Raw genomic sequence first — 24,700 nt, 5'->3', positions numbered from 1 at the left:
CACACTGCCAAAAGTGATCTTTCTTTTTCTTCCCTCTCTTAATAGGGTCATTTTCATCCATTCAATGAAAATACTAACATCGTTATTTAAATTAAGAGGAGCGAAACGATAAGATATATAAATATAGAATAAATAAAGGGGTCGCAAAGTCAAAAGTAAGTAAATTATGTGGTATTTAAGTGATATTTAGCTCCAAAAGGCAAATGTTTATGTCCTAGTACTCTAAAACTGAAAAACTATAAAATTTAAGGGTATTTTCACATAAACCACCTTTACAATAGGATAATTATGAAAACCACATTCAAAGTTTAATTTATACATAAACCATCTCTAAGAGGATTCTGATTGTGATGTAGAACACACAGCAGTCACGTTTATGTCAAAGTGGGACAGTCGCAAGCCCAAATGCGGGCATGGTAGAAGAAAATAACTTGTTTCGAAGAAACGGTCGTAACTTTCAAACTGTACGTCGGAATTGGACGAATTATATATGAAAATCGACTATCTCGACGAGACGGAGCCATCCAAACCAGCCCCTTTGGGTTCGGTTTGCATTTTCTATTTCACCAAATTCCTTATGGTTTGAGAGATATTTGCATTTTTGTCCATTTTTTACTATTTTTAGTAATATTTTAGGAGTCTGTTTTGTTTAGGAAATAAATTTGGTTTGATCTCAGATTTGACCGGTAGACTTTCCTAATCATAAGGAGTCTTTTTAGGAGTTTTAATATTTTAGGAATTCTTTTACTATTTTTGGTAAAGTTTGAGTCCTTGTAGGAATTAGAGTCCTTGTAGGAGTTTTGTTTCTTTTTTTCTATTTAAGAAGAGTCTTGTAAGCCCTAGAGATATAACTTTTCATTAATAAATTTTTTTTTTCAATATTTTCTTCGTGGATTCGAAGATCGTTCTTTGTGGATTCAGAGAACACCCTTGGTGGATTCCAAGGTTACAACTTCCGCGCTGCGTCAGATTGGTATCAGAGCCTTGTTCCTCTGATCCAATGGCAGGTGATGAAGCCGATATCTCTCGAACTAGGTTCGACGTGCTAAAGGCCAATGTCAATCAGATGAAGACTATCATGGAGCGACTAGCTGCGTCAGTAGAACGTCTGGACATGACAAGAGATCGAAATCACGTTGACGGTCACCAACGACGTGAGTCGACTCCGTATGAAGATTCCGACAGTGAGGAAGATCATTATGCACCCCCACGCCGTGGTGTTTATCGCAGAGACCAACGACGAAGGGATAATTATGACGTTGGAGGTTTCAAGATGAAGATGGATCTGCCATCTTTCAACGGGCAACTGCATATTGAAGAGTTCCTCGACTGGATTGCAGAAGTAGAGAGGTTCTTTGAGTATATGGAGATCCCAGAAGAACGCAAGGTAAAATTGGTGGCCTACCGACTCAAAGGTGGAGCTTCAGCTTGGTAGGAATCTATTTGTCTGAATCGATCTCGTCAAGGGAAGCCGAAGGTCGAAAGGTGGGAGAAGATGAAGAAGCTACTGAGAGCCCGTTTTCTGCCAAGTGATTATGAATAAGTATTATTCGGGCGGTACCAAAATTGTAAGCAAGGTGGAAGAACCATGGATGAGTACACGCAGAAATTTTATCGGTTGTCATCCCGCAACAACTTGAACGAGAGCGAGGCCCAACAGATGTCTTGATATACAGGGGGATTAAGGATGGCGATTTAGGACCGTTTATCACTACAGCAGACCTATACCTTAGCAGATACAGTTAGCCTAGCCGAGAAGGTGGAGCGACAACTCGGACGAAATATTAAAGGATCATGGGCAGGTTCCGACGGGTCGCGCACGAGTTTCAAACGTGGTGGAAGTAAACAGTCTCAAACTATTTCTGAGCAGGATGCAACAACAGAGAAGGTCAAGGGTCCAGCGACAACAAAAGCAAAGAAGCCTACCCCAGCGAACCCTTATGTCAAGCCTGACCTGATCAAGTGTTACAGATGTGGATAGCCTGGTCATCGGTCCAATCAGTGCCCTAAGAGAGGTACTGTGAACATGGTGGATCATGAAGATGAGGATACAGACCGAGACGATGTTGAAGACTATGATGATGTGTTGGACGCTGATGATGATGGGGAACAACTCTCATGTGTTGTGCGGTGACTATTGTTGGCTCCAAAGGCAGAAGAACCACCACAGAGACATAACATCTTTCGAACGAGATGCACGGTGCAACAGAAGATCTGGGATGTCATCATTGATAGTGGGAGCAGCGAGAATATTGTCTCTCGGCACATGGTGGAGAAGTTAGGGCTGAAGACGGAGAATCATCCTGCTCCTTACAAGATCGGCTGGATTCGCAAGGGTAATGACGTACATGTTGATGAAGTGTGTCGAGTATCCTTTTCCATTGGCCGAACTTATGTGGATGAGGCATTGTGTGATGTAGTAGAGATGGATGCATGTCATATGTTGTTATGCAAACCTTGGCAGTTTGGTGTTGATGCCACGCATAGGGGGAAGATAACGTTTATATCTTCAAGAAGGATGGTCGCCAAATTGTGCTCAAGCTTCTAACCGAGAAGGGGCCTATCAAAACCAATGCGGCTGAAAAGAAGAATTTCTTGGTCATTGACAATGAAGACTTTATAAAAGATGTGAAACAGTCTGATGAGATTTATGCCCTTGTAGTTTCGAAAAAAGAGAAGTCTGCCACTGCCGAAATTCCACTTGAAGTACAGACCCTCTTACAGCAGTTTTGATGCAGTTATGCCTAATGATCTTTCTTCTGAATTACCCATGCTTAGGGACGTTCAACATCAGATCAACTTTATCCCTGAATCTCGACTACCAAATTTGCCACACTATAGGATGAGTCTGAAGGAAGGAGAGATTTTGCAGAAGCATGTGGATGATCTCATTCAGAAGGGCCTTATACGACCTAGCATGAGTTCGTGTGCAGTGCCAGCACTACTAGTCCCAAAGAAGAACGGAGAGTGGCGTATGTGTGTGGACAGTAGAGCTATCAACAAGATTACAGTGAAGTATAGATTTCCTATTTTACGCTTGGAAGACATGCTAGACATGTTATCTGGTTCAAAAGTGTTTTCCAAGATAGATCTCAAGAGCGGCTATCATCAGATTCGGATTAGGGAAGGAGATGAGTGGAAGACTGCTTTTAAGACAAAAGAAGATCTGTACGAGTGGTTAGTCATGCCTTTTGGTCTTTCTAATGCCCCTAGCACTTTCATGCGATTGATGAATTAGGTATTAAAACCCTTTATCAGCAAGTTCGTTGTAGTTTACTTTGATGATATCCTGATTTATAGCCAGAGTGAGGTTGCACATCTGGACCACTTGAGGGAGGTACTAATAGTTTTGCAGGAGAACAAGTTGTACATCAATCTGAAGAAGTGCAACTTCATGACCAATAGCCTCGTGCTTCTAGGCTTTGTTGTTAGTGCAGAGGGTATTCATGTTGATGAAGAGAAGGTTCGTGCTATTAGAGATTGGCCTACCCGAAGACTGTCAGCGAAGTTCGTAGTTTTCATGGCCTAGCAACATTCTATAGGAGATTTGTAAGAAATTTCAGCAGCATTGTAGCACCTATAACTGAATGCATGAAGAAAGGGAAGTTCAATTGGGGGGAAGATGCAGATCATAGCTTTGTACCGATCAAGGAGAAGTTGTCCACCGCACATGTGCTTGCACTTCCAGATTTTTAAAAAGTCTTTGAAGTTGATTGTGATGCGTCCATTATAGGAATTGGTGGTGTTTTATCTCAGGAAGGGCGTCCAGTTGCCTTTTACAGTGAGCAACTCAGCGAAGCTCGGCAGAAGTGGACCACATATGAGCTAGAGTTATATGCCATAGTTCAGTCTTTGAAGCATTGAGAGAACTATTTGATCTCGAGAGAGTTTCTGCTTCACACTGATCATCAGGCTTTGAAGACCCTTAATAGTCAGACTACCATCAACCGTATGCATGCTCGTTGGATTGCATATATGCAGCGTTTCACATTTATTTTGAAGCATAAATCCGGGCAACAGAATAAGGTTGCAGATACACTCAGTAGGAGAGCTGGATTGTTGGTAACTTTGAAGGCTGAAGTGATTGGGTTTGAGTACCTTAAGGAGCTGTATGCAGAGGATGAAGATTTTAAGAAGATTTGGGACGACTATCTTCAAAATAAATCAGTCAAAGGCTTTCATATTCAGGATGGTTATCTATTTCATGGCGATCAATTGTGCATACCCCAGAGTTTACTAAGAGACCAGATAATTCGAGACCTTCATGCTGGTGGACTAGGAGGACATTTGGGACGTGATAAAACAATTGCAGCCATTGAAGAACGATATTACTGGCCCCAGTTAAAGAAGGGAACAGAAAAATATGTGCGGCGTTGTCCAGTTTGTCAAGTTGCTAAGGGACAGTCTCAGAATACGAGATTGTATACACCTTTACCTGTTCCTGATGCACAATGGCATGATATCTCTATGGACTTTGTGTTGGGACTGCCTCGAACCCAACGAGGCATGGATTCTGTTTTTGTTGTGGTTGATAGGTTTTCGAAGATGTCACACTTTATTCCATGCAAGAAGACTGCAGATGCGAGAAATATTGCCAATCTTTGCTTTCGGGAGATAGTTCGCCTTCATGGAGTGCCGAAGTCCATTACATCCGATCGAGATTCTAAGTTCTTATCTCACTTTTGGAGAACTTTGTGGCAACGATTCAATACTTCTCTTAAGTTTAGTACTGTCTACCACCCTCAAACAGATGGCCAAACTGAAGTGGTCAATCGCACACTCGGTAATCTTCTTAGATCCATCTCTGGAGATCGACCGAAATAGTAGGATCTTGCTTTGGCACATGCTGAGTTTGCTTATAACTGTATGGAGAGTCGAACTACAAGCAAGACACCCTTTGTGATTGTGTATGGAAGGCTTCCGAATCATTATCTCGACCTTGCTCCATTGCCTAAGCTTCCCGGACAGAGTGTTCCTGCGCATCATATGGTTGAAAAGATACGTGCTATCCAGCAGGAGGTGAAGGAAAAGATAGAGCAGTCTAATGCTAAATATAAAGCCGATGCTGATCAACACAGGAGGAAGAAGATGTTTGAAGAAGGAGACATGGTGATGGTGTTTCTGCGAAAAGAACGTTTTCCCGTGGGCACCTACAACAAGCTGAAGAATAAGAAATATGGTCCATGCAAAATACCGAAGAAGATTAGCGACAACGCTTATGTGGTTGACCTTCCTACAAATTTGGGTATTTCTCCTAGTTTCAATGTTGCAGATTTGTTTGAGTATTACCCACCAGAAGAAACAACTATTCATGCAAGTGTAAGCTCGGGGTCGAGCTCTTTTCAAGCAGGGGAGACTGATGTAGAATACACAGCAGACACGTTTATGTCAAAGTGGGACAGCCGCAAGCCCAAATGCGGGACTGATCGAAGAAAAAAACTTGTTTCGAAGAAACGGCTGTAACGTTCAAACTGTACGTTGGAATTGGACGAATTATATATGAAAATCGACTATCTCGACGAGACGGAGCCATCCAAACTAGCCCCTTGGGGTTCGGTTTGCGTTTTCCGTTTCGCCAAATTCCTTACGGTTTGAGAGATATTTACATTTTTGTCCGTTTTTTACTATTTTTAGTAATATTTTAGGAGTCTGTTTTGTTTAGAAAACAAATCCGGTTTGATCACAAATTTGACCGGTGGACTTTCCTAATCATAAGGAGTCTTTTTAGGAGTTTTAATATTTTAGGAATTCTTTTACTATTTTTAGTAAAGTTTGAGTCCTTGTAGGAATTAGAGTCATTGTAGGAGTTTTGTTTCTTTTTTTATTTAAGAAGAGTCTTGTAAGCCCTAGAGATATAACTTTTTATTAATAAAATTTATCTTTTCAATATTTTCTTCGTGGATTCGAAGTTCTTCGTGGATTCGAAGATCGTTCTTTGTGGATTCAGAGAACACCCTTGGTAGATTCCGAGGTTACAACTTCCGCGCTGCGTCAGATTGCAATCAGAATCAACATCTTGACATGTTTTCAAATAAAAAGTCGACTAAAATTCCCAAAACACACTTAAAAACTCATGTGCCTAGCGTGTGACATGCCTTCTTAACTGAACCTAGTGCTTAACAAGTGCCTTTAAGGATATTTGGGGAGCTTAGTTAATATTTTATCAAAAAACAAGTGAATGTTGATAAAAAATGTTAGAGGCACACCACCCACCACAACCCCAACCACACTCCCCCCTCTCATTGCTACAGTAAACCAGGCCCCACATGAGATTTTAAATTCTTTAAAATCCCATGTGGGGCCCGGTTTACTGTAGCAATGAGAGGGGGAGTGTGGTTGGGGTTGTGGTGGGTGGTGTGCCCCTAACACCACTCAATGTTGATTGCAACGGGAAACCCTTTAAAGATGGTTTATGTATAAATTAAACTTTGAATGTAGGTTTTATGCAATTGAGATGGCTTTTATTGAAAAACCCAAAATTTTATTGAATTAGAGGCCTTTTCGGAATTTAAAAAGATTCTAAGGGGCCCTGATAAAATTTCCCAGGTAGTCCTTCGCTTGCCAGTCCTGATCAAAGCTCTAGAAAAGTTTCCCCAAGATTAATCTCCGCTTCGTTGGCCCGGAAACAATCTTTGTACGCAACCAGTTCGACGCTAATTTTAGCTTCGGATTTGGATTAGAATTTCCGAAAGGGTTGGCGCTTTTTTAGTAATCTAGAGACCTCGATTCTCCCTCCGTTCTCTTTGACTCAATCATTCCTCTCTCTCTCTCCATCATGGCGATCGCCGTTGCGCTGATGATGGTTCCTGTAGGCCTTCTGTTTCTTCTCTCGGGCTTGATCGTCAATCTCATTCAGGTGATGGGTTTTTATTCTGATCCACGAAATTTACTGTTTTGAGGGTGCTCAATTGATTTTTTGTTTGATTTTTTGAAGATTTAGTTTGGTGTGGATTGATGGGTATCTTGATTTTGTGAGAATTGGGTCTGGGATTTTTCGCTGTTCGAGTCCTGTGCAGGATGTAGAGTTCTCATTGGATGCTTATACTTATTTCTTTTGATTTAGGGTTAATGGGTATTTTAAATTCCTTAGAAATAGGGCTGCTGTAGATTTGTCCGGTTCATTTTGGGAATTATTGTAAACTCTAGTTGGCTTATTTGAGGTGGATTTCGTGTACATTTACTGAGTTTTTCTTGGAATAATGCTAGGCATTGTCTAGTTTGTCATTGTCCTTTAGAAAGTATTGCATGTGGATTTATTGTTACTTCTATATTGAAGTTTAATTTAAACCTTTGTTCCAATCTGTTTGTTATTTTGTGTATCCTTTATCTTCTGGTGCTTTTCTATCTTTCATTTTTTTTGTTCCTCATCTCTTGCTTGACATTTTTATACTAAGATGTACTTCGGTTAATTTGTATTTCGGTCGTTGTAATTGACTTGCTGAATTTACCATATTTTTTCTCTAGTCTGTCTTCTTAATTTCAGCTTAGTATCTATTCCATTTCAGTTCATTATGTTGATATATATGTAATAATATAGTGTCTTCTGTTGCTAGTAAAGTTACAATCTTTAGTTTGTTATGATTATTTGAAGTTCTCAGTATATGGTTGACGGCCCTCTGGGATGGTTGATGCATATATATTTGAAGATCTTGATGGTTTTGTGTGTTCTTTCGAGTATTTTGTTGTGTTCAAGCTTTCCTTTTCAGAATGCTCAGTTTCATTTCTTTATGGCTGGGGTTGCACCTCGTAATTTCTTTTTTTGAATTTTTAGTTTGCTTTCATCTTCTATATATTGGATATAAGTTGAACTAAGACCTTTGAACTTATTTTAGTAGAGTTATTTATGTATTATTTCTGATCTCCTAGCTTATCCGCTTGTGTTGACGTATCTTGTTTCAATGTCATTTATATTGGTTCGAGTCCCAGTCTCGTTTCCCCTCCTTGTGTGGATATATTTCATTAGTTGAGCTATCTACATAATTTTTGGTCCATTTTCCTCGCTTGCGTCAATATATTTCATTTCCTTCACTGTTGTGATCTTTTTCATGTTTGTGTCAAATCTTTCTGTAGGCCACTTGTTTTGTTGCAATACGTCCTTTTTCAAAAAACACATACAGGAAGATCAATAGAGTTGTGGCTGAACTGTTATGGATTCAGCTTATCTTCCTTGTTGATTGGTGGGCAGGGCTTAAGGTATTTATTTTTGCTTAAATTCGATTTCTAATGATTTAGTTCCTATTCTGACACTTTTTCAGCATTTTCTGTCCTTGCAATGAGCGGTGTGGAGCATATAGGATATTGTAGAGCTTATGCAAACCTCTCATGGCTAAGTATGTGTTAGGAACCATAATTGTCATTTTAAATTGATATTGGACAAGAATTGTAACTTGATTTTGGCACCACCATCATCTTTGGTCAAATTACATTAGTAATATATCTTTGGTAAAATATCATTTTGACTGCTTAGTCATTATTAATAATAGTTTAGATAAAGCAAAAGACAAGCTCTCTGGATAAAATGATGAATTATTTACAAGAAAAAGTCATGAAATTGTGGAGCTACATGGAGGTTACAGATACACCATGGCGTATTAAAGGTGGTCTAGGAACGACACGAGGTTTTGTCAGCAACAGTTGGAAAGCTTTAAAGAAACAGGTCATAGTCCTGGAAAATGGATTGTTTGGAGACCTTGTTTCTGAAGATAAACAACTTGAATTCCTGTTAAGTCATTGCCCCTTATAATTTTGATACTTGGAAGACAAAAAGCACTCTCAGAGTGATGAGAATAGAACCAATTGGTTCAAGGAGCAGAGAACTGTGAAACTGAGTAAACTCTGAACTTTGCTTGTATCCTTTCTCTGACTAAGCAAAACCATTACATTTATTGTATACCCCTTAACAGAAACGGTATGGTGTATAAATAACGAGGGAGATGATAAAAAAATTGTATTTAGTATAATAGAAGTGCTTAAGAGTAGAATTGACTATGACACGCAAGCTTTTTAGAACATTATTGTTTCTTTCAAAGAAAGCAAGCTAGAATCGAGATAAGTGGTGATAGTTTTCCAGTCAAAACTCATTACGGCTAGCATTGAGTGTCGAGCCTAAATGGGTGAATGGAAGAATATCAAGTTGACAGTTGAAGATGTCAGTTGCTGAAGTATTCACATCTAGACTAGTCCAAGTTGTAGATGAAGACTTTAATAAATTAATCTTCAAATCTGAGAATGTTTAAAGCAATAGAGAGTAGTTTGAGCAGAATTTGGAGGTGAATGAGTCATCTACGGTTATCCAGTACAAGATTATGTGTAACATCTGCATAGTGAGGGCTGACAAGACAGTGGAACCAAATGACCTTTGTGTGATGAACGATATGACATCATGGTTTGCTGGCATATCGAAGAGCATCGGTGAGGATGTCAGTGGAGAGAATGGCGATGTCTTTGGAAGTAGGTCGGCTTGTCCAATTCCACATTTGCATTTGGTTTAGGCCCTTGCAAATTCATTTACAAGGACGATGTAGAAAGCCAAGTATGCAAGAACACGTCCAAATAAGTGTAGTGTTGACCAGAGCCACATATTGCAGTTGCATTAAAGGGGATGACTTACCTAAGCTTCTTAAAGTTTAATTTGCTGAAGAGGGCATCAACAACGGAAGGGTAGGAAGCCACTAAATTTTCTCCAATAATGCTATAAAGGTTATATTGTTTCTTGATAAAAGCTAAGTAAACATGGTTGATTAGGAGTAGATTTTGAGGGGAGATGATCAACTGGATTTTTGTTACCATGGAAGACCTCTTGTTTGCAAAAAACATTATTTTTATAAGCTTAATTGTAATGCTTTAAATATCTGATATCGAGGAAATACCAGGTAGCTAGAATGTCTGAATTCATAATGGATTGTGGATATTAGGGATATGTTGTCATGATCCCAATTTTAGGATCTGGAAGGAATAGTGGAGCCAAACCAAACATGCTAATTTTTTTTTTCCAAATAGTACATTTGTCAAATAACTATGAAATTTTTTATCATCATCAAATTCATTATTAAGTATCCTCCATAAACAAAAATCTGACATTACTCCTATCAAATGATATAAATAAAAGTTCTCCCAACTAAATATAGGATTCAAATTAAAAGAGAGAATCTTATTTCTACATAATCTTTCAAAAATAATCTAAACATTAAAATATTTATCTAACCTTCACCTTGAAATAACGATACATAATAAATTAAAGATTTGCCAACTTCCTCAGTTCTTCCTTAAAAATATGAGGCTCTCCAGTACCACCTAATCCTGAGTCTCTGAAAAAGTTAATAAAACTTAGTGACTTCACAACTCAATAATTGGATAATTTTGTATATTAAACAATGGTTTGGTGAAAACTATAATATTTTTACTTCATAAGAAAAATATTAAAATAATATAAAATCATCATTGAAGTCCATACTTGGCACAACATTTTTAAAATATAATTTCATGCATTGGAAAATAAACAGGTAAGGTCTTAATACGGTTAACACTTAATACCTTGGTTGACATGGTATCTCTACTTTTATTAATCAGATAAATTATTAGATTGATATTTTAACTCAACCCTATTTTTTAATATGGTATTTATTTCTCCTCCGACATCAATATTATATTTTAACTTGTGTCCCTATGACAAATTTCGGCAAATTGTATCTTTTTTCTTAGAACATTTCTTCCATCCTACTATGCTGTCAAAATTATTAAATCTACACCCTTATTTTTATTTAACATCCCCAAATTCACCACTTTACCCAATAAGATCCTCATTTATGCCCTCTTTCTCCTTCAATCTCGCCAATTCAACCCCAAGAACCTTCATCTGAGTCGATACCAATTTCTATTAGGGTTTATATTTGAATGGGGAATTTGAAGGAGAAAGAGGGGATCCGTTGATGAGAGAAGTAGAAAGAGTGAATGAGGATTTTCTTGGGTAAAAAGGTAAAAGAATTTGAAATGGGGGAGTCTAAAGGTGAAGGATGGTGTAGATTTAATAATTTTGATAAGTCAGGGGATCAAAGGATTTTTCAAAGAAAATTAATACAATTCGCCGAAAAAAGGTCTCATTATCATCATTGGCATAAGTTAAAATACCATATTGATGCCAAAACAGAAATAATATCATATTGAAAAATAGGGCCATGTTAGAATATTAATCTGGTAATTTAGATTTTGTTAGTCCCGTGGTACTATGACGTTGACTATTGAGACTTATAATTTTAGGTTTAACGCTAAAATAAACCTCATTAAGCTCAGTTTAGATGACTTACTTATCTTCACTTACCAGTATATTGACTTGAGATGCATATGTTTTCAATTATTGAACAAACTTTATATAATCAAATACTTAATAAAATATGCCAAAGTCAAACTAATAGTAAAAACCAAATCACATATGCATCTCGACCTACCACTATATAAAAAACACGTGACTATCTACAAGAAAGCAAGCATGGACCTATATCAAAATATCCACATGCATCACAAAATATGATCCAATCAACAATTGATATTTTGAATAAATCATACAAAGTAACAAAAAGGATATAATCAATTGTGAAGTAATCCATCTATATATAAGATAATTTCTAGATGAAAATATGCAATGCATAACATATAAATTCACTATTTACCTCAAATCTAAAAGACCGTCCAAATTCCACTCACAACACCTCTGCGGAATTGCTAAGAGCCCCAAAAAAATAAATGAAAACAACCATTGATATCACTGCATATCCTAGACTCACTCAGAATAATCAGCTAATAAACTAAATTTACTTTTCCATATTATAATTTGGATTACGGATTACAATACATCAACTCAGCTTGGATTTGTAAGATTGCCGGTGATGATCGAATGCCTTTAAAGCTAAAAATCTAGTGATGGTTATTTATCCAATTTGACAAGGAACCTTATGATTTTCTCTTCCTGGTCAAAGTTAAGTAGTTATTTACTTATCATGACACAAGTCAATAAGTTATGGAATAATTACTCTATGAAGGAAAAAAGATTGTCACGATTTCAAGAGGAGAGTACTTAATCTCATGAAGGTGAAAATAAATACTAAGGATCACTTCTCCGGCATCGACTAACTCCAGTAAAATAATTTTTTTCTAGTTCTTTCTCCTCTTGTTGATATTTCAACCTTTTATTTTTTCAGCTGCGGGTTCTCAAAAGTACACAAGAGTTAGGGTTTGTTCCATTTATTAGTTCTCCATTTCTAATAAACACCTTAGAAAATTACCATTTACAAAAAAACCCTTAACAAACTTATAATGATATGCAATATTCCTAATATTTTTGGGAAAAAAACCCTTTGTAACTTAATATTTTTTAGATAGATCTGTATGAATAGAAAAAATTAGGGATATTACATATGTACTAAATACTAGAATTGAACGACGTGATATATAATTTAATATCCTAAAATATAATGTAAACATACTTCATGAAATCTAATATACAAAATGTAAATACTATAAAGTTAGGATCACTAACCAATTGTAAAAACTTATTTGGAAAAAAGAGCTTACTAGAATTTGCTAAAGAACTGAGTAGGATTAGAATTTTTGCTAAAAAAACGTTAAATAAATTTTGCTGAACTATATTGGTTAGTGACAAGTCATCTAAAAGGGCATATTTACCAACATATTGGTTAATATATCAGTTTGTATAAGATATATCATCCAAAAATTGTCAAAAAACATTAAAAGATATTGAGATCATATTGTCTTGCGGCAAGCCTTGTAAAAGACATATCAGTCGGATATATAGCTAAATCAATGATATTTAAAACAATGATTAATTGTAGATGTGCCCCTAATATTGTTAGGGGCCTAGTCACTTATTACCCCTACACTTTTTTTATTGGCACTTATACCCTTTATGTCCCAAAACATGAAGTTATAATTTCATTATATATACTTGTATTATAGGGTGTGCTCAACTCCTGTAAGAGAATAGGTGTTCCTCAGTAAAACATTAAAATATTAGTGAGTACATTGCAGTACATTGATATCCTGTGATACTCGAGACTCATATGAGAGGTGCAAACAACAAAGATATATATAGCTCTATTTACATATCAGGAGGTCTAAGTGATAATAAAAAAATTTATAGGTATTAAATCAGTAAGCCTCATATAATGTTCGAGATATCATATGCAATTAACCTTTTCTGATATTTTGAGGCCCATTCAATAAGCTAAGGGGTCAACATTGCCTGATCTTAGAAGCACCCTTGTGCTTGGGCTTGCGTCCATCAAGTGAAACATTGATCTATGATATCTTGTTTTCAACATAAGTTGCCAAACAACAATAACAAGCTGGTAATTTCTCAAAAGATTTGAACAAAAAGGTTAAAGGACATTGAACCATTTGCCTCTCATGCTATGCTTGCATTACACTAGAATTATCACTTTCACTTTTAATTGGGTGCTCGGGGATGCTTAGAGTGAAAATCATCTTAAAGGCACCATGTAAGGAGAACAACTGATCTGGATCTTGAATTATGGGTATGTAATTGACAATGTTGTAAGGAGTTGCTTCACTACTTTGAAAAGCAGTGTGGGCATCCGTGTAGCGCCTGCCTAGACAGTGGTGGTACCCAGGCCGCTAGATTAAGCGCTTAGGGCATATAAGAGGGCATGTACTGCAAAAGTGGATTGCTCCACTTTGAAAACAAGTACATGTTCTGCTTAGGCATACTAACATGTGAAGAAAATGGATCTGATGAAAATGGGTCAACGTTAAAATTCGATATCTAAATCTAAAGTAGATGAAGCAATAAGGCTAGAGTTCTGAATCCTTAAAAAAAAACCATTTTCCTTTGTTGTCTCCCTCAACCTCTCTTTGGTTCTAGAGCCGTTACCTCCTCATGTCCAAACCCCTATCAAAGCTGCCTCTGATTATCATTGTCCATGCTTTCAAGAAGTAATTTATCATTAATTCATTATTATTGTAGTTTTGTTTACATTAATTATTATTTACAAATTCATCTACTTCATGATCTTCTTCCGCTTCATCTCCATTTATCTTCCTTTCTTCATCTTCTCTATTCTTCTCCTGTGCTGTGGTAGAAGCCGTCCCCTTAGAAAATGAAACACAAAAAATGCTTCCTAAAATATTGGTTGCGTGATGGAGTTGGATTTTTTCCTATCACTTTACCACATTCAAGTAACTGAAGGAAACCATCCACATTAGGGGGCAGTGGATTTCTAGCACAATGTTAATGTGTGAATGGCATCGAGGAAAATCTTATAGTACTGTCCAAGCACACCTTGAACAAACTATTTAAAAAATATTTAGTGTAGAGTTAAATAGATATATGTATATGCATGTGTGTATAACTGCATGTACGATTACAAAAAAGCACATGTGCACGCCCAAACGCCACACACAGAGAAAAGCATACCCGCACTTGCTGGGATCAGTATGATACTGATTTCCTCCTTGTTTTAACGGTTTGTTTCATAGCATCTGGAGGAATGGGTTACAAATGCTACATATTCTTATCATGATCACCATCATTAATCCTTTTCTTATCAGTTCGCAATGAGGTTGACCAAGCATGAGCTTAAGAAGATTCGATTGAGGATTTACCACATACTAACAGTGGTCCACCTGAAATCATCCTCTATGGCCAGTGATTAATTCCTTGGAACTGATCCTGTGGGCACTGGAGAGATCAGACAAATTGTCTAGGGGACAAATTATTTTGTTCTTTTTGTGAATTTTAGTTGTCCATTGTGTTGTATCCTTTGTGTCGTTCTCTCTGAATTTTTTGTGAATTAAGATTCTTGAACAGCTAAATTTCAACACAGATAAGAGTATATGCACTAGATTCGCGTTTCATTAGCTAAATTTAGTAACACTTCACTGTGGCAGAATGCTCATTTATACACTTTGTTTTGGTGGTGTGCTGTATATAATCTTGTCAACTGTGTCTTGTTCATTTTCTTTACGTTATACATGAGGTTGTATCAATTGCTTTCTAGTTGACAATTGTAGTTGACTACTAGCATTTGACATAGAAGATCATATAATGCAATATAATAATATGATATCATATCTTATGAATATTTTTTTGGGCATTTAAACTATACTGCCATTTCTTCTTATTGCAGGTCCGTGTATATGCAGATTCTGAAACTTTTAACTCAATGGGTATGATTTTTCAACATTGAGCAACTCTAAGTCACAATTAAAAATGTATTGCTATTTATTTTAACTCAGGACACTCGTGTGACCATGATCTTACTTTACTTTTGGTAAATATAACAGGAAAAGAGCATGCACTTGTTATCAGTAATCATAGAAGTGACATTGACTGGCTTGTCGGATGGATTTTAGCTCAGGTGCATAATTTCTATTTTCATGGATTATCACTATCAAGAAAATGAATTAATTGGGATTATTTGGCCATCCTACTAGTGATCATGAGCATTACACTTGGAAGAAGAATTTATATTTTCCTTTGTAATGTTGATCTATGCTTATCTTTTTTCTATTTGTTGTTGATTCTATTTTCTTATCAGCGCTCAGGTTGCCTTGGCAGTGCTTTAGCAGTGATGAAGAAATCATCTAAATACCTTCCAGTAAGTTTTCATTACAATACTGATGTTCTGTTTCTTCTTTGATGGAAAATGTTCCCCAAAACTTGTTAGTTTTCGAATCAATTCCTTATTCTTTCATCAAAAACGTTTTCCCATGGTTCTCTTCGTAGTTATATATATGTAGCAAATGAGTCGATTATCATTTAATTTAGTTTGAGAAAGATAATGTCCAACTTTAACCTAGAGCTTAAAAATTCAACTCTTTTATTGTATATTTCAATACAGATACTTTAATAATAAACAAAGCATTTAATTTGTAATCCCTAAAACATCTTTCATTTATAATGAGAAATTTAGACGTACTTTCCTATAAATCCCAGGCTGATGTCAGGATTCTTAGCTCAGGGAAAGGGAGACTTTAGACCCTTGTTTGACATTGATAAAAATCCTCATGGGACAGTAGTTGTCAGGATAAGCTTTTTGTATTTCTGGTTGTTTTTGTGAGATAAATCAATTCTTCCTTTATGTTGGGGATGACACTTAGCTAACTTCCAGAGTCCATCAGGAGATTTTTGAGAAATGAATAGGCATTAGCATATGCAATTGCAGGTGCAGTTGTTTGTTTCATTATTTTTTCGTAACAGTAATTGCAAAAACGTCACTTTTTGCAAAAACAAATTGAAGCAAAGTTGACAGTTAACTAGCGTGTTTTCACAACATTCTCATTTTATAACTACATGTTTTCTATGTTTAATTCCAACTTCGTGATTTTCTATGGTTACAAATATAATTCGTGTAAACAGGTGATTGGTTGGTCCATGTGGTTTAATGAATACCTCTTTCTGGAGAGAAACTGGGCTAAGGATGAAAACACGTTGAAGGTATGATCTTCTGAAGACAATAATTTCTTAAGAAGTCTTTATGTTTTTTTAATAATAAATTGTACTTGATCCAATCATGCAGTCAGGCATGCAGCGGTTGAGTGACTATCCTCGACCATTTTGGCTGGCTCTGTTTGTTGAAGGCACTCGGTTTACCCCAGCGAAACTTTTAGCAGCTCAAGAATTTGCAAATTCACAGGGTCTACCAGTTCCTAAAAACGTTCTGATTCCTCGTACTAAGGTGATGTTTTTCTTTTGCCTCTATTGTAACCAACACCAGCTTTTAGAATATTTTTATCTTGCTATTGAATTGATAACTTTATTTCTCTAAATCAGGAATGTGTTTTCTTTTACTTATCTTTTCATCTATACCTTTTCTATTGAAACGGGGGTCAAACCTCTAGCACAAGGCTACATATCTAACAAAGCCAAAATTTACAATAAAGATCAAGATGCAAAATTTACAATACAAATCAAGATGACAAACAATTACAACAGAGCCTTTGTCCAAACTTTTTGGGGTCAGCTATATGTATCCTAATGTTTCATTCATTTCTGTTATGGTCCATTGCCTCCATTAAGTAAATATTATCATATCATTCTTAATTATTTCTAAGTTCTTTTAAGTCCACATCTAGTTCTCTTTGCTTCATTAGCTATAATCTTATCAATTCTCGTAAGTGGTGTGTTTGCTGGCCTCTATTATACGTGGACGAACCATATCAATCTATTCTATCTCCTTATCATCGAGCATTATTGGTCTTATAGTTGGTCCTTAGAAAAATTTCCCTTCAGTCTCATGAGTATTCTATGATCACATAATACTCCTGAATCACTTATCTATTTTAACCGTGCTACTTTTAGATGATGTACCACATCATCCTCAATCTCACCATTTTGACGAATAATTGATCCTAAATAACAAAAATGATCACTCTTAGATATTTCTTGACCATCAATATGTACTATGGAATCGTTTCTCTTTAGATTGTTATTAAAATTAGACTTTGGGTATTGTGCTTTTTTTCTACTATTTCTAAATCCTTTTGTTTGCAAGTTGCTCTTAACCTTTCTACTTTATAAATTATCCCTTTTTAGTCTCATTAACTAATACTATATTGTCCATAAATAATATGCACCGTGAGACTTCATCTTGGATATGTCTATTAACTTGATTTATTACTAGTGCAAAAAGATAAGGGCTTAGAGATCCTTGACGTAAATATATGGTAGTACAAAATGATTGTATTTCACCTTCATTTGTTCTCACATTATTATATGTACTAGATGCTTGTTCTAAAACTACCACATTATATCTCTAGAGACTGAATTATAAGCTTTTTCTAGATCATTGAAAATATATGTATATTCTTTCTCTTCTCTCTATATTTTTCCATTAATCGTCTTAATATGTTAGGTTCCATAGCTGACCTCCCAGTTTGAAAGCCAAATTGGTTCTGATATACTCTTGTCTCATTGTTAGTCTACTGCCCAGTTACTCTCTCCTAAAGTTTCATAGTAAGTCTCATAAGTTTGACATCTTCCCAATTGTCCCAAAATCAAGCTAACAAATAACTCAATTTATGACCATGCTAGCAAAGACCAATCTTCAAAATTCACCATGCAATAATATAGAAGAGAAAGAGAAAGACGTTACGTATTCTATCTGTAATTTTCAATAGTCTGTTAACAAGGCATTTCATGTCCTTGTTACTCAATTATTTATATCTAGATGTTTCTGGAATCAAACCTGCTAAATTAAAAAAAAGCTATATTATCCAAATATTTTTCAGTTTATCTTGTTTATCACATTACACCAAAATCATAGTGTATCAAATCCTTGTTAACTCAATTTATATGTATCTCTATGTTTCTGGAATCAGAACCTGCTAAATTAAATAAGAAGAAGAAGAAGATATTATCCAAATATTTTCAGTTCGTCTTGTTTATCACATTACACCAAAGTCATTGTGTATAAAATCCTCGTTAACTCAATTATGCGATGTTTCTGGAATCTAGACCTGCTAAACTTTAAAAAAAAATATCTGACATTATCCAAATATTTTCAGTTCAGCTTGTTTATCACATTACACCAAAATCATTGTGTATCAAATGCTTGTTGACTTTTGAAATTTAGCTTGTCTTATCTACTTATCAAATGCTTGTTGACTTTTGAAATTTAGCTTATCTTATCTACGTACTTTAGTGTTCTATACTATACATCATATATAGCTGGCATATCTAGTTGTATGATATGACCCTTAGAAACCTTGTCGTAAATATTGGAAGTAGAATCCTTACGTATTTAGACTCTTTTAAACCCTATTGAATATTTATGTTATCACTTTACCTCTATACCAAAATAGAAAGATTTAGCTGCTTCTCCTGGTTTAGCTAGTGCCTTTCATTGCTATACCTTTCTCATTCTGCTCGGACCCACGAAAGGACTGATAATTTTTCATTCTAGTTGGATGCCATTTTACTGGTTATATGAATGACTTCGATCACATGCTGGAAGAAATCTTCTGTTCTTAATAGTTTACCTACAAAAAGTGACGCATGGTGTAGCTAGCTACAAAAACGATGAATATTCTTTAGGTTTCATACCTCATGTATTTAGACTCTTTTAAACCCTATTGAATATTTATGTTATCACTTTACCTCTATACCAAAATAGAAAGATTTAGCTGCTTCTCCTGGTTTAGCTAGTACCTTTCATTGCTATACCTTTCTCATTCTGCTCGGACCCACAAAAGGACTGATAATTTTTCATTCTAGTTGGATGCCATTTAACTGGTTATACGAATGACTTCGATCACATGTTGGAAGAAATCTTCTGTTCTTAATAGTTTACCTACAAAAAGTGACACGCATGGTGTAGGTAGCTACAAAAATGATGAACATTCTTTAGGTTTCATATCATGAATATCCAACTAGGTGTTGATACTGGCTTGCTGTCTAACTAACACAACCTTTCTCCTTTATCCTGGGTTAGAACATGCTTGTAAAGGTAGACATTAAGCACAAACACTGCTGGAGTTACAGTCTAGCTAGGTGTTCATCATTTTACTGCTGTAGGATACAACACGATTTGCAGTAAAATCACTTTTGCTCTCATGTATGTTGTTGACATGAATTGGTTTTGGAAGTACAAGTGGCTGATTCAAAAGTTCTGTAGATTGTTGAAACATCAATTTGTTTATTGGTTCATTCCTACTGAGGATCCTCTTGCTCACCTCTTCAAGCCGAAGCTGGGATATCTAGACTCACAAGGAGGAGCCTGGCTTTTATTCTCTGCTTTACCACATACAGAGTACAACTTAAATCAGCATTCCCCCTCTTAAGAGACATTTTTGATTCTGGATTAAGCCCATGTTTATCTTTGAGTTTTTTTTCATTCTTTCAGTGTGATAAGAGTTTATTTTATTTGGACTAAGATATTAGAGCTTGAGTCATTAAAGAACATAGATTCTCCCCTTTTTCCTCATGGAATTTGCTTTATATGTATATACTGTCATTAGGAATGTCACTATTAATGTCGTTAAATATAATCGATATAGGCTGAAATGTTAAGGTAAACACACATGTTTGTTTCCCAGTCTGATGATATTTCAAAATGGTTTGTCTTGATATTATACAGTCTCATTGCAAGTTAACATCACATTTCTGACATCTCCAATTCATTTGTCTCCAGGGTTTTGTTTCAGCTGTAAATAATATGCGCTCATTTGTTCCAGCTATATATGACTGCACAGTTAGTGTTCCCAAAGATCAACCCTCTCCTACAATGCTTAGAATTTTGAAAGGACAATCATCAGTGGTATGTTTACCAGATGCAGTTTCCTAGGTGCTCTATTTGAAATGTCTGTGTGAAAGTTTTTTTAGTTTTTAGTTTATCATTGTTAGTGGGGATCTTAATTCATTATTTAATTCTTATAATTGAATGCATCATGGTGCAAACTGCCAAAAAGCAATAATTACAGTAAACAAGAAATTCAGAATTAGGATAGATAGAATACATCATTGTAAGATCATAGAATATAGTCTCAAGGATGACTATCAAAACTGATTTTGCTTTTATGGTCACGTGTGTTGCAGGATACATTGTTTTGACAGTTTTCCCTTTTGTACTTTATTTATCTTTTATTTAACCCTTAACAAACTTTGTGGGTTAATAGGTATAAACAAGGGTAGTTTAAATCTACACATTAATGCCTTCAGCAACCATTTCCAATAGTTTGTTACTTTTCAAAAGTTACAAATTCATGGTGGTTTTCTCTAATAAAAAGTCTATGGTAGTTTTGAGCAAACCCCCGAAAGTTATGGCAGTTTTTTGAAATTTACCCTGATAAAATTTCATTCAGTTTGCATCTTTGCAATATCATTTTTTTGCTGAGACCATCATCTTATTTAGGTACATGTGCACGTCAAACGTCATTCTATGAAGGAGTTGCCTCAGACTGATGATGGAGTTGCCCAATGGTGCAAAGACACCTTTGTAGCAAAGGTATTTCACTTAACTGTTTCATATTTCATAAACAGTATCGAAAAATTTATGGAACTCCTACAATATAAACTTTATAACCATATCAGCTTCATCTATGTGGGATCCCAATTAATATGTATATATCCGCTACTTCTAACCCCAACCCCCACCACCACCACCCCCCAAAAAAAGAGGAAAATGAAAAGAAAAAAGGTTATTTGCATTTAAATACCCAAGCTTACCTTCTCTTTGACTTTCATACCTCAGTTCATTTTTGCCCAAAAATACCCCAATATTCAGCAAAATAAAATTTTTACACCCCAGAGTTAAACAAAATTTAACTTTGATACCCCAAACTTAAATGATTTGTTAGGTATTTTTGAAGTGTGTGGGTATCAAAGTTAATTTTTGTTGAAGCACCGGATATCAAAGCTAAATCTCATTGTACTTCGGGGTTCTTTTTTTGGTGAAAAGAGAACTTTTGGCATCAAAGTTAAAAATGAGCTAACTGGTATTTTTTCAGGGCAGAGAAAGTACTTAAAGCTATCAAAGTTGAAATGGAGTATATAAATGCAAATAACCCAAAAAAGAAAACATAAGAAACCACTAATCTGCACGAAAGAATGGAGCGTATTTGACTAAATCAGTCTCTTTCTTCTCTCTTATTACTTTATCATTTTCTCTATGCAACAGGTTGTTATATTTTGGGCCTCTCTCCTGTCATGTACTGCTTTTAGATTCTTGAAATGGACTTCGCTCCTTTCGACATGGAAAGGAGTTGGCTTTGCAGCTCTGGGATTGTTACTGGTTACGCTCGTTATGCACGTGTTCATTCTGTATTCACAGGCCGAGCGTTCAACTACTGCTAGAGCTGCTCGAGCAAGAACAAAGAAAGATTAGTACCAGAATTGCGGGTTCCAGCTGCTGCTCTAATTGAGGGGAAAAAAAGCTGCATCCATAGTTTCTTTCATGATACATATCATTATAATCTGCATAGGAATTTGTAGAAATGTCCTGTCTTGTTTTGTATTAAGTTTTTGGCTTTTTATTTTTTTATGTATGGGGACTTTTAAGGTGTTTATAGATGATCATATTTGATATGCATATTGATTTGTTACATTGCTGTTTGATACTTTGGTACCATTTTTAATAGTTTTCTATCAGGCATGGAAAATGTGTCTTTTTCCTGAAACAAGTAAGGTGAAGACATACCAGTGACTCTTTTGGCTTTAGTAATTCCCTGCATGCCACTATAGAGTAAATTGAATAAAATATGCACATAATTGCTGTTTTTCTCCCCCTTCATGTGTATATCATCTAATGACATGACTCATAAAGAACATACTTTCTTTTATCGTGTTTCCAATCACGTGGACATTAGCTTAATGCATTAGCCGCTGCTTACCATGTACATATAATCTGATGGTACTATGACTCACAAGGGGTTGATTGGTCCATGGATTTCATCTTGATGCATGTGAGTGATTTTGAAAAATTCATATTCCAAATTTTATTTGCAATAGACGTCAAAGAGTGTTTGAATGAAGGATAAAATCCATCTAGATTTTGTTTGGTCGAATATGAATTTTGTTAAGGATATGAGACCGAAGCAACAAATTTGGGTGAAATCAGCACTATATTAGAGATCACATTTGGTGCATTTATTTTACATACCAATCCCAAATTCATGGCATAAAAAATGTTAAGCAAACAATGTATTTGATAAAATCTACATTTTTCATTTGTGGGTCTCATTTTTCAAGGCAAAGCCCAACAAATGCATGGAAACAAGCCGCCCCTAAAAGATAATTTCTTGAGTAGTGAGTAGTGATAACACAGCCTCAAGTAAGCTGCTTCAGAAGTCTACATATTCCTATCCCTTTGCACATATTTGTCATATACAGTACATTTGTGATAATACTTACATTCACCTTTGATATAGGTTTGGAAATTGGAAGGAGGTGTCAATGCGAAGGAGCCTATAAGTTTATCGTCTACATGTAAACTCACGTAACATCTAACCTCCTTTATTGGAAAACTAAGAGATGTTTTTTCCCTTTTCAAAACCCAACCTGAAATCAAATCTAGGACCGTGGGAGTATTGGAACATTCGAACCATCTGGATCACCTAGGGTGGATAACTAAGATGATGGATTTGGTTAGAAGATGCAAATGGGTTCAATATTTCAAATTGGAAAAATACAATTTTAGAAGGTGTATTATTCTTGTACTCCTGGAATATAGACAAAAAAAGGAATTCACGAAAACCGATAATTTCTCTTTGCAATTTAGATTTGGTGGACAATGGTAAACAAAGAGAGAGGAAGAGACAGGGTGAGTGAAGTGTATGTTTCCTATTAATTTTCTTCCCTCATTAATATCGCCCTTCGGCTAAAGTTAGTAAAAGCATTGCACTTTACAAAAAAGGATGACACTATTTTGTGTCTACTGGTGCAAAAAGAGTATAATACTTGTAATTGTCGTATGATCTAGCTTAGAAGAAGATAACACCATTGAAGAGAGACAAGAAAAGGTTAAAAGAAGTAACTCGTTAAGTTCTATATACTAGGTGGGAACTGTGGGATGCACGTGCGTTAAATATGATCAAATATTTTAATTATTTCTTTTTTGTACTTCTATTCTATAACTGTATTGTCGGCAAAATTATTTTATAGCTTGAATATGTTTTATGAACGAAAAAACAGAGAAAGTTAAAATAAATACGAAAAAATTCAATTTAGGAGAAAATATTATAAAGAAATTTCAAATGTCATATATAATAATACATATATTTAAGATTGAAATGAGTAAAAAATACTAAATCCATGTGAATCAGGGTTAATTATTGGATGACCAATTCTTAATTGTTATTGTAGTCGTCATCTCAGTAAGTTGTTTTAATGAAGTGACACCCACATGTATGAGTTTTCTTGATATCATCTAAATCATTAGTATTTTATTATTAGTCCCTTAAATCTTTATATTTTGATATTAGTCTTTCAAATTGTAGAAATATGTTGATATTAGTCCATGTGGTTAATTGAAATTATAAATGATGGGGACTGTTCTATTATATTTTACTTTTTAAAGGAAATTAATAATTATTTCCTCAGTCCTATATCCAAACCCTCATACCTATTAAACTTATGAAACCAATAAAAAGACCCAATTCTAACGTCTTTCAAATCCAACTTCTCCAATGACCCAATAAAACATGAACTCCTCTTCTATAACGACTCTTTCAATTTTTTGGAGGANAAGTGGGTAGAGGGTATTTTGGTAGCTAAAAAACACCCATGGTTAGTCCCAGCCTAATCATCATTAAGGATTTTAAATAGTATACATAACAAAGGGACTAAGCCTACATATTTTTGCAATTTGAGGGACTAATATCAAAATATGAAGAATTGAGGGGATAGTATCAAAATACTAATGATTTAAGAAATTGACATTTAAAAAACCCATCTATGTATTAATATAGAAGAAATTTGCAAAATAGACCTATTTTGCTAAATATTTAGCAAAACAGACCGTTTTGCTAAATATTTAGCAAAACAGACATTTTTTTGGCCAACAGACCAAAAAAGAGATCGATTTTGCAAAACAGACCATCCGAAACATACGGGACTAGTAGTCCTGTATGATTTAATAGTGGTCTGTTTTGCTAAATATTTAGCAAAACGGTATGTTTTGCTAAATATTTAGCAAAATAGGTCTATTTTGCAAAATTTTCCATTAATATATTC

The 24,700-nt window shown here is 35.4% G+C and overlaps 1 protein-coding gene across 1 annotated transcript; it reads left to right on the top strand.

The window, feature by feature from the left end:
- On the top strand, positions 6,630-22,084 carry LOC109821031 (1-acyl-sn-glycerol-3-phosphate acyltransferase PLS1-like). The gene is made up of 10 exons (XM_020387226.1): positions 6,630-6,856; positions 8,071-8,193; positions 15,159-15,198; positions 15,316-15,389; positions 15,570-15,629; positions 16,391-16,468; positions 16,551-16,709; positions 20,163-20,288; positions 20,883-21,167; positions 21,597-22,084. The coding sequence occupies exons 1-10, from the start codon at positions 6,776-6,778 to the stop codon at positions 21,852-21,854; spliced, it is 1,284 nt and encodes a 427-aa protein (XP_020242815.1). The 5' UTR covers positions 6,630-6,775; the 3' UTR covers positions 21,855-22,084.

This window comes from Asparagus officinalis, chromosome 8 (genome assembly GCF_001876935.1).
Source record: "Asparagus officinalis chromosome 8, Aspof.V1, whole genome shotgun sequence".
NCBI lineage: Eukaryota > Viridiplantae > Streptophyta > Magnoliopsida > Asparagales > Asparagaceae > Asparagus > Asparagus officinalis.
The sequence above is the reverse complement of the archived record's forward strand: the minus strand, read 5'-3'. Positions and strand labels throughout refer to the sequence as shown.

What these genes read in the sequence shown, in the direction of transcription:
- LOC109821031 (XM_020387226.1), top strand. Translation starts at nt 6,776, where the DNA reads ATGGCGATCGCCGTTGCGCTGATGATGGTTCCTGTAGGCCTTCTGTTT. An exon ending in TGAAACTTTTAACTCAATGG is followed by an intron (nt 15,199 to 15,315) that starts GTATGATTTTTC and finishes TAAATATAACAG; the next exon opens with GAAAAGAGCATGCACTTGTT. An exon ending in TCGGATGGATTTTAGCTCAG is followed by an intron (nt 15,390 to 15,569) that starts GTGCATAATTTC and finishes TTTTCTTATCAG; the next exon opens with CGCTCAGGTTGCCTTGGCAG.